The sequence below is a fragment of the Drosophila obscura genome, unplaced genomic scaffold (assembly GCF_018151105.1).
Source record: "Drosophila obscura isolate BZ-5 IFL unplaced genomic scaffold, ASM1815110v1 contig_180, whole genome shotgun sequence".
Taxonomy (NCBI): Eukaryota; Metazoa; Arthropoda; class Insecta; order Diptera; family Drosophilidae; genus Drosophila; species Drosophila obscura.
The window spans coordinates 192,727-203,585 of record NW_024542768.1 but is presented as its reverse complement, the minus strand read 5'-3'; the positions used below and the strand labels follow the sequence as shown (position 1 = coordinate 203,585).

The 10,859-nt window shown below is 48.1% G+C and overlaps 1 protein-coding gene across 1 annotated transcript; it reads left to right on the top strand.

Annotated features, from left to right (window-relative positions):
- The first annotated feature begins 2,766 nt into the window (after positions 1-2,766).
- Positions 2,767-8,925, top strand: LOC121404016. Its single transcript, XM_041592530.1, has 3 exons — positions 2,767-3,020; positions 8,251-8,527; positions 8,855-8,925. The coding sequence occupies exons 1-3, from the start codon at positions 2,946-2,948 to the stop codon at positions 8,923-8,925; spliced, it is 423 nt and encodes a 140-aa protein (XP_041448464.1). The 5' UTR covers positions 2,767-2,945.
- The last annotated feature ends 1,934 nt before the right edge of the window (positions 8,926-10,859 follow it).

Genomic DNA, 10,859 nt, shown 5'->3' with positions numbered 1-10,859 from the left:
GTTCTCAGTTCTGTCAATGGCCAACCCGACGCCTTCCTTAGCCAGTACATCCGCTGTCTCGTCACCTTCGATGCCCTGGTGGCTGGGAACCCAATAGATCCGCACTGACTTTGTCGTGCTTATGTAGTCTAATGCTTCCCTGCTCGCCAGGACGTTTCTGGAACTGACCGCTGACGACTGCATGGATCTTATCGCCGCCTGGCTGTCCACGAACAGGTTTACCACGCCGTGTGAACGATCGATGGACTGAGCCGCCTCTGCCGCCTCTGCGTAGACCTCCGCCTGGAATATGCTGCATTGGCCCGGTAGCTTATAGGACAGCCTTATCTCAGGGTCTGTACAGTATATGCCCGCTCCTACTCCTCCTTCCATCTTGGAGCCGTCGGTGTAAATGTTGAGATGTTGAGTCTGGTCCCGATCCCTTTTCCAGTCGTCGGGTCCCATAAATGAGGTTGTGTTTACGTCCAGGCAAGTTTGGGGGATCATGTAGTCAGATATACTGGTCATGTCTCGGCCAATGGAACTGTGCCCGAATCCTTGTAGAGACATATTGCCTGATGCTACTAAGCGTTGTGCCGCCTTTCCTGCAGTCAGTTTAGCGTGGATGTCCAAGGGGTCGATTCCGACTGGTTTCGAGTGCTTTTGTTGGAGTTGACCTCAGCGCCCCCGTAATGCAAAGCAGTGCCTGCCGCTGGGTCCTTTCCATAAGCTTATTGTACGTCGTCTTTTCCGTCGCTTGCCACCACACTAAGACTCCATACATCAGAGTCGGTCGCACCACCGAGATGTAGATCCAGTGCATTAAAGCAGGTGACAGGCCCCATGTACTGCTGAGCATCTTCTTGGATGCATATAGCGCAATGGTGGCCTTCTTCACCATTTCCAAAACATTGGTCCTCCACGCCAGCTTGCTGTCCAGTACTATGCCAAGGTATTTGACTTGCGTTTTGGGGTCAGCCTGGTTTTTTTCAATTTTCGGGGGGATCCATGCCGGTACCTTGTATCTCTTGGTAAAGAGGAATAGGTCCGTCTTTTCCGCGTTGGTCCTACTGAGTCCTACTTTTTCCGCCCACTCACATATCTCCCTGAGTGTTGATTCCATTATGGAGCTTAGAGTCGATGGAAATACTCCCGTAATAATTATGCTTATGTCATCCGCATAAGCTGTTATTTTTGGGGCTCTCCTTTTGAATCTCTTTATTAGGTCGTCGACCACCAGGTTCCACAGGAGGGACGAGAGGACCCCACCCTGAGGTGTGCCTCTGTGTGCCCCTTTCACCAAGGAAGCGGTGCCACATTCTGAGTATACCCGTCTACAACTTAGAAGGTTCTTTATCCAGAGGTTGATTGCGGGATGCGTGTTGGTCGCTTCTAGGCGGTCCATTATTGCGTTAGTATTTACGTTATTGAATGCTCCGGATATGTCTACAAACACTCCTAGAGCATAATTTTTATTTTGGAGGGCATTTTCGATGGTGGCTACTAGCGAATGCAGTGCCGTCTCTACCGATTTCCCTTTGGTATAGGCATGCTGGTTGGTTGACATCCGCCACCCTACATCGTTTCTACAGCTTTTCTAGTGTTTTGAGTAGAAAAGAGGTGAGGCTTATCGGTCTGTAGTCATTGGGGCTCATATGGCTGCACTTTCCTGCCTTTGGAAGGAAGACAATCCTCGAGGTCCTCCATTGAATAGGGATATAGCCCGTGCTCAGGCAAGCTGAGTATATTGCAGAGAGCCATGGGGTGATCAGGTCTTTGGTCGCCTGTAGCATGGCTGGAAATATACCGTCTAGTCCAGGTGCTTTCGTACCCACAAAGGAGTCTATAGCACAGTGGATTCTCCTAAACGATATGAGGTCCTGATGCCTTGTAGCGTCAGCAACCTCGGTGCATCCTGGGAAGTGACCTTCCATTAGTGCTCTTCACTCCTCAGTCCACTGTCCATCGTATTGCTTGAGCTGACTCTGTATGGTAGGTTGCTTTGATAGCAGCTTCCGGAGTCTAGCCGTTTCTGGGACTTTCTCGATGTTGGAGCAGAAGTTCCTCCACGACTTTCTTTGTGCCCTTCGAATTTCTTCTTGTACTCCCTGAGTAGGATTTTATATCCCTCATTGATCATCTCATCACTCGCCTGTTTGGCGATTTTGAAGAATTCTTTGAGGTTGTTTCTTTGGAGCGATAGGTCCCGGTTCCACCAGAGTGGTTTGGTCCTCTTTTTTGTTCTCGAGGGTGGGCACGATGCGTGGTACGCATCCAGTAGTTCCCTGGATAGGGTCTCTAGGGACGTTTCTATGTGTTTCGTCATGTCGTCGTCTTAGTTAATGTTGTATGTTAAGATTATTTTTGAATTGTTTGAAGTCTAGTGTAAGTAGGTTAGGGCAAGGCGGGAGCGCAATAAAAGCTCGCTCTTTCGCTCAAGGCGAATTCGCCCCGCTTTGCCACCGTAGGTTAGTTAGGCATAGAATGAAGTGGAATGAAATTTAGAATATAATCGTTGAAATTGGATTCGATCGAGCGCACCTAAAATTATTTCGTCCCCGCCTTTAATAAATCTATACGCCACCCAAGTATTTCGGTTTTGTTTAATTAGAAAAACTATTCTAAATTTTCATGGCGCCCCCGGGTGGACGTAAAGAATAAATAAAAAGGCAACAATTAAAAGTGACAGTGACACAGTTTCTCAAGAGTGTAACAAAAAATATATACACATACAGAAAGTTATAATAAATAACTAGTTTATTCTATTATAGAATAAAAGTGTCGTGTTTGTGTATCCAAATCATTGCCAAAACCATCGTGTCGGCCGCGCAATACCCTCACCGCCTGTTGCTGATCGTGGCTGCTACCCTGCCGCCATACCTGCTGCTTCACCGTTGCTGCTACCCTGCCTATACTTGCTGTTTCACCGCCATACACAGACCCCGTAGCTGCAACCTAGAAGATCTATGGCCCCTTGTGATTGCACGGACTGCAAGAGGAAAGTGGCAGCTGGACTTAAAGATCCGAACGCAGAGCCTGAGGTATTTGTGCAAAAAATTGAAAGCTAGAGCCGAAGACATACATAAATACATATATAAATTGTCTTGTGCTGGAAAAATTGCACCTCGCTTTCAATTCTTGGCACAGCCGTATGATATAGTAGAGTTTGATTTGCATGCATTTAATTTATTAGTGCACATACATACATATATAACACCATATAACACATATGTACAAAAACCATACCATACTCTATTTGAACCGCTATTTGGACGCACAATTATATATACATCGTTTACCGCAATCACTGTCGCCCCCCCCCGTTCCCCTCTCGTTGTGTGAAATTCGCCAAAAAGTTGGTTCGTTAACCCAAGCCGCGGTGTATAACACTTACTTCCATACATACATACATACATACAAGCAGCTGCACCGGTGCATTCTTTTTGTCTCTCGCTTTCGCTTATCCACCGTTGCTTGCTGTGTATTTGGTGGGAGAATTTCGTTGCCGTGCTTGATCAAAACGGAGCGCCAAGTGACGCGCTACCCTGTTTTTCGAGGGTATATTGTTTTTCTTGTCACTTCGCAAGTGACGCGCTACCCTGCATTCTTAGGGTATATTGTTTTGGCTCTCAGTTGGAAAGTGACGCGCTACCCTACATTCTTAGAGTATATTTCTTTCGGCTCTCAGCTGGAAAACTACGCGCTACCCTACAGTGTGAGGGTATATCGTTTTGGCTGTCACTTGCAACCAACTATACACCTCGTGCCTCGACATTCAATTATTGTCGTTTTCGATGTCCGTTCTTGTTTGAACATTTATTATTTCTTTATCTACAAAAATATTGGTTTTCGTCGCGTAGATTATAAATAGTAAAATGGCACAAGAAAATAAGTCTGTTCTCGATGACTTAAAAAGTAAGCTCAGAAACCGAGTCAAAAGCATTCGCCGCTTAGAGGATCGATTAGAGGGCGGGTCGATTCCATTGCAATTGACAGAGCTACAATGCAGACTCGATGTTCTGAATTCTGCTATTAACAAGGCCAACCTATTGCAGGAGCAAATAGAAGAAATTGATAGCAAAGATGAATTTGGAGCCGAGCTGGAAGAAATGGCCATTGTAACCAAGGCAAAGATAATGTCGCTTATCGATGCCTTGAAGCTAACAAGCGATACGCCGCCCTCGGTATCAGCTTCTACAGCCCCAACTCGTGCTCGACTTCCGAAATTGGCACTACCAAAATTTAGTGGTAAATATTCGGAGTTTAAAAATTTTATTAGCCTTTTTGAGACTCTTGTTCATAATGATGAGAGTATACCGGTGATCGAAAAATTTAATCATTTAATTTCGTGCCTCTCTAATGAAGCATTAGGAACAATAAAGGCGTTCCAAGTCACCGAGGCCAATTATGCAAAGGCCATGGACAGCCTAAAGCGAGTATATGACAACGAATGTCTAATATTCTCGAACCAAATCTCCGCACTGTTTAATCTGCCAAAAATCTCGCAACAGTCCGCATCGTCCCTAAGAAGCCTCATCGATACAGTGTCATCGATCTATGGTTCATTAATATCGATAGGAGACGATACGAAGATTTCGAATGCAATGCTCATTCATCTCGTTTTGAACAGAGTCGACCCAGTGACTAGACAGAAGTGGGAAGAACAGCTTGACTTCGAAAAGTTGCCGCTTTGGTCCGACTTTGAAAAAGTTTTAAATCGTCGATACCAGCATTTGTCTGCGGAAGAGTCGACAAAGCCAAGGCAAGAAAAAGTCATGCCAAGCAAGTCGCACAATCGCAGTTCATTTGCTTGTTCTTCCACTCCCCCCCAACAGTAGAGCTCAGCGAACATGCAGCTATTGCAATTCGGGAGACCATGTAGTGGCCAACTGCACGCCATTTTCACGTCTCTCGGTTATGCAAAGGTTCGAGTTCACAAAGTCTGCGTCCTTATGTATAAATTGTCTGCAAAAGGGTCACACTGTTGTAAGATGCAAGGTCGCCAAATGTCAAGTTTGTGGCCGCTCACATCACACATTGTTGCATCGATACACAGTGACTGATAATAGTCTCGCGTTGCCGCCACCCCCAGAGAGTTCGTCTCCTCCTTTAAATCAGGACCACCCTTCCACCTCTCATGCTCTGCATGCGACTTCGTTGGACAGGGTGATTTTGGCTACGTCGATCGTAAGTGTCAGAACAAAAAATGGTGAACACATTTTAGCCAGAGCTCTCCTTGACTCTGGATCCCAAACAAACTTCATCACGGAAGACCTCGCCCACCGCTTACAGATCCGTAGAGAGGAGTCGTGTATTACCTTGCTTGGTATTGGTGAATCCAATTCTCAAGTAAAGAATAAAATACACACTGTGGTGAAGTCGCGCATAAATGGTAGTGAGTTCTCCTTTGATTTTTGGATCCTGAAATCAATTTCAGGTTATCATCCTGACCAGTCAGTTAATGTAACTGATTGGAAAATCCCAGAGAACCTACCACTGGCAGACCCCTATTTCTACAAGCCACAAAGAATAGACATGCTGATTGGAGCTGAATCATTCTTTGAGTTATTAGCTGTTGGTCAAATCAAGCAGGTCCTGACTAACTCTTCAGAAGACCCTTCTTGGCTGGGTTGTTTCGGGAAAATATGTTTCCAAAAGTTCTGCCCCCCAAACGGCAAACAGTTTGAGTTGCAGTGAAGAGCTGTTAGTTTCCATTGATAGGACCTTGCAAAAATTCTGGTCACTGGAAGAAATGCCATCTCCAAAGAAAATTATTTCGCCTGAGCACACGTTATGTGAAAATCACTTTCGGAAGACGACTCAGGTATTGCCATCAGGTCGGTTTGAAGTAAGGCTGCCGTTTAAATCAGATCCAAATTGTTTGGGCAACTCCTTTGAGGTTGCTAAACGGCGGTTTTTGTCGCTCGAAAGAAGATTGTCTCGTGACCCTGAGTTGAAGAAAATGTACTTGGAATTCATGGAAGAGTACCTCTCCTTAGGTCATATGTCACCGACTGACAATACGGTTCCTTCTACTCCACACTACGTAATTCCACATCAGTGTGTCCTTCGGCCCCAAAGTACGTCCACCAAGCTTCGCGTCGTGTTCGATGCGTCGTCGAAGACGTCCTCTCAGGTGGCCTTGAATGAGATTCTGATGGTCGGACCAACCATTCAAGAGCAATTATACTCAACACTGCTCCGCTTCCGTCTGCACAGGTTCGCCCTGACTGCCGATGTGAAAAAGATGTATCGCCAAGTGATGGTGAATGAAGCGGATAGGCAGTTTCAGATGATAGTGTGGAGAAGAGACCCATCTGAGTCCTTGAGATTATACAAGCTTAACACCGTGACTTATGGGACTGGACCAGCCCCTTTTTTGGCTATCCGGTGTTTAAAAAGGTTGAGTGAGTCTGTGAAGCTATCATTCCCTAAAGCTGCTGACGTTATTGGGTCCGACTTTTACGTTGATGACATGTTGACTGGTGCTGCATGCGTAGAGGAGCTAAGGGCAATTAAGTCCGAAGTATCTCAGGTTCTTCAGACCGCAGGGTTTAAGTTAGCGAAGTGGTTTTCGAACTCACCTGAAATCACCGCATCTGAGAGCACAGCAAAACCCATAACGATCTCGGATTCAGAATCGACTAAGGCGTTAGGAATCTCATGGTTGCCTAAGGAAGATGCCTTTCAGTTTAAAATTGACAATGAAGTCATGGGTCTCCGAGCGACAAAACGGAACATACTGTCGGTGACATCGAAGCTGTTCGACCCCCTTGGATTGTTAAGTCCTATCGTCATAAAGGGCAAGATCCTATTGCAGGAACTTTGGCTTAACAAACTAGATTGGGATGAGTCGATTCCGATGCATTTGGAAACAGCATGGAATATGTTGAAAAATACACTGTCTCAATTGGAAGAGATATCCATACCTCGGTTTGTGTATTCCGATACGATGTCACCGATCCAAATACATGCCTTCGCTGACGCCTCCATGAGAGCTTATGGAGCGTGCGTCTATGTCCGTAGCAGAACTGCAGAAGGTTTAAAAATATCATTGTTGACTTCAAAGTCCAAAGTAGCGCCGCTCAAGACCAAAACGCTCCCACGGCTTGAGTTATGTGCCGCTCACCTTCTCGCGGATCTCTGTCACAGAATCAAGCCCCTATTAAAGGTCCCTATCGAACGAGCTGTTTATTGGTCAGACTCTGAAGTAACTCTTCACTGGATTCGGTCGCATCCATCTTCGTTGTCGACGTTCGTTTCGAATAGGGTGGCTGAGATTCAGGAGTGGTCAGATGAAGCTACGTGGCGGCATGTCCCTACAAAACAGAACCCTGTAGATATTGTGTCAAGAGGTTGTGACGTCAAAGAAATCGTCCAGTCAATCTGGTTTGAAGGACCATCATTTTTGAAGGATGAAGAAGAGACCTGGCCAAAAAACCCTCATTTCGAGCCTACAGAAGATGTCGAGATGGAGAAGAGGAAGAACGCGGTCGGGCTGACCGCTGCGGTAGAAATTTCGGATTTGGTAGATGTCATCGAGGGATTCTCGTCACACCTCAAGCTGCTTAGAGTGTTTTGTTATATGTTCCGCTTTATAAGAAAATGTAAGAACCCGAGCATAACGTTTGAAAAAACGGTTTCACCGACCGAGTATGATGAAGCCTTTCGCAAAATTGTTGAAGTTATCCAACATCACGAGTATCGTGAGGAAATCGAGAAAGTTCGGAAAGGATCTAGAGTTGGTCCTAGTCTTCAGCGGTTGAACCCTTTCATCCATGAAGACACTGGTACTTGGTGTACTTTTTCGTTGTTGAGAGTAGGGGGGCGACTAGCTAAAGCTCCTAAGTTTCCGTTGCTTTTGACGAAGCGTTCGCAATTCGTGCGGAGCTATGTTCGTCATCTGCACCATATCAATTTTCATGTCGGCCCACGAGCACTTGTGAGCATCCTTCGACAGAGTGTTTGGATCGTAAACGCTCAGGAGGTCTGCAGTCAGACAGTTCGATCGTGTATCCGCTGCTTTAAATGCAAGCCTCGACTGCTGACGCAACTGATGGGAAATTTACCCGCAGACCGGCTCCGTGCTCTCCGCCCATTTTCAATTTGCGGCGTTGATTTTTGTGGACCCGTCTCGACGACATTGAAAATTCGAGGAAGGCCCCCATACAAGTCCTATATCGCGCTTTTTGTTTGTTTTGCGTCCAAAGCGGTTCACTTAGAACTTGTATCTGACTTGACCACTGACTGTTTTTTATTGGCTTTCCAAAGGTTCGTTGGGCGCCGAGGATATCCCCAGATCGTCCATTGCGACAACGGGACGAATTTCGTCGGAGCGAGCCGCCACCTCAGCGCTCTGCAGAAGGCGCTCGAGGACGGGGCGGACGCAGTTCGCGAATTCGCGTCAAGAAAAGTATGCGAATTTGCGTTCATACCGCCTCGAGCGCCGCACATGGGAGGACTCTGGGAGGCAGGTGTCAAGTCTGCGAAGAGCCTACTCCTACGGGCGGTAGGCAGCGCGCTCTTGACCGCCGAAGAGCTCGCCACAGTCCTCGTCGATCTCGAGGCCGTCCTGAACTCCAGGCCGCTGGGAGCCCTCAGCCAGGACCCCAGCGACTGCGAGGCACTCACGCCCGGGCACCTGCTGACAGGCGGGTCGCTCATCGCCCCCCCAGCACTGCGGACTCCGGACCAGGAGGGTGTCAGCTGCTTGCGGCGATGGCAACGTGCCTCGTCAGTCAGGCAAGCGTTCTGGCGCCGATGGTCCAAAGAATATGTCCTGGGCCTTCAAATTCGGGGCAAGTGGCACCAGCGGAAACCCGACGTCAAGGAGGGAGACCTCGTCCTCGTGGCCGAGGACAACATGCCTCCACAGGAGTGGCTCCTCGGGAGGGTGATCGCCACGCACGCCGGGGAGGACGGCATGGTCAGGGTCGTCGACCTTAGGAGGAGCTATGGGGGCATTTTTCGGCGGGCCATCCACAAGTTGGCGCCGCTACCAATGGTTTGAAGCCGCTCAGGCCTTCAACGGGGCCGGTGTTTCGTCATGTCGTCGTCTTAGTTAATGTTGTATGTTAAGATTATTTTTGAATTGTTTGAAGTCTAGTGTAAGTAGGTTAGGGCAAGTCGGGAGCGCAATAAAAGCTCGCTCTTTCGCTCAAGGCGAATTCGCCCTGCTTTGCCACCGTAGGTTAGTTAGGCATAGAATGAAGTGGAATGAAATTTAGAATATAATCGTTGAAATTGGATTCGATCGAGCGCACCTAAAATTATTTCGTCCCCGCCTTTAATAAATCTATACGCCACCCAAGTATTTCGGTTTTGTTTAATTAGAAAAACTATTCTAAATTTTCACTATGTCTTCCGGTGATTTCACTGTGCCCGGACGATTCGCGAGCTTCGAGGTAACTGTCTTTATAAACTTTTCCCAGTTTGTGTTCCGGGGGTTTCTATAGACAGTTATCTTCGTAGAGTTGTCAAATTCGCACTTAAACTGGATGTACTTGTGGTCTGAGAAGGATGGTCTTTCAATGACTCTCCAGCCAGATACCAAAGTACTTGTTCCCGCTACGAGTGTCAAATCTAGCAAGTTTGAAGAGGTGGGACCTACAAAGGTGTATTCCTCTCCTACGTTTGCTACTTCTAGGTTAGTTGATAGTATGAAGTCAAGGAGGGACTCACCTCTATCGTTGATGTCGGGGCTTCCCCACACGTTGTGATGTGCGTTTGCGTCCGTACCGACGAGAAGTTGCAGGTCCTTCGGGCTGGATTCCGCCACTAGATGCCTCAACTCTTCAGGTGGAGCCGGCCTGTCGTGTGCCATGTAGCAGGAGGCTACCATCAGGCGCTTTTCCTTGCTTTCTAGCATCACCACGGTCAGATCGTCAGTGCTGTAATGAGACATAAGGTGAGCATGGATTCCCTTTCGTACGAGTATGGTTCTGTTCCTGCTTACCGATGGTGGATAGAACACGTTAAAATTTTAGGACTTTAGTCCGGCCACAGCATTGCCTGAGGCAACCCATGGCTCCTGGACTAAGGCTATGTCGGCGGGCCCTTGCTCCATGGCAAAGAGTAGCTCCGCCGATGCAATCTTACTCTTGTGGAGGTTGAGCTGCAGCACACTCACCATGTGTTTCTGGCTCAGCTCCGCTCGACGGGTTGACTACTACCGTCAGGTCATCGTCCTCCCCCTCCTCCACCGAGTCCAGGCCAAGACCCTGTGCGGCCTCCACGATGGTGTCCAGACCAAGGTCCTTTTTCACCTTGCCCGCCTGCAGAGTGTGCGCATCTTTGTCCTCGGGGTGGCGCTTTTTCAGCCGCAGGTACACACTGCCCATCCCCCACGCCATCTTCCCGAATCTTGGGTACAGCAGGTCCTCTGACTCCTTGCTGATCTGGATGATCGCACTCTGGCCTCCCTCATTGGGTAGTGGGCTCCCGATATGCAGAATCCTCCAGTTCGCCGTTGGCACATCAGGGTTCAGCCGCTGTAGCAGCTTCAGCGTCGGTCAATTGGATTACGATGGGGAAGAGTACCTTAGCCTTTGGTATGGACGGGATTAGCTCCCTGTCCACCACCTCCAGCTTGGCCCCCTCCCACAACGCTTCCAGTTGGGAGACCGTTTGCGTCAGCCACTTGAGTGTGGTGTCGTCAATACATTTTAGTATTTTGACCCCGTTAAGCCACCCTGCACCATCGAACGTGGGCATGGGGGCCGTTGGGTCCTCCTCAATTCGAGCGAACAGCGCATCCACGAGCCGCGCGTGCACCGTCTTCCACCGCGCCGCCGTTATTTTGCCGTTCTCGTCGCTCCGGTCAATGAGTGCCACGATTAAGTGACGTTTGTTCACCTCACTGACCTTCGCTTTTTGGGGTC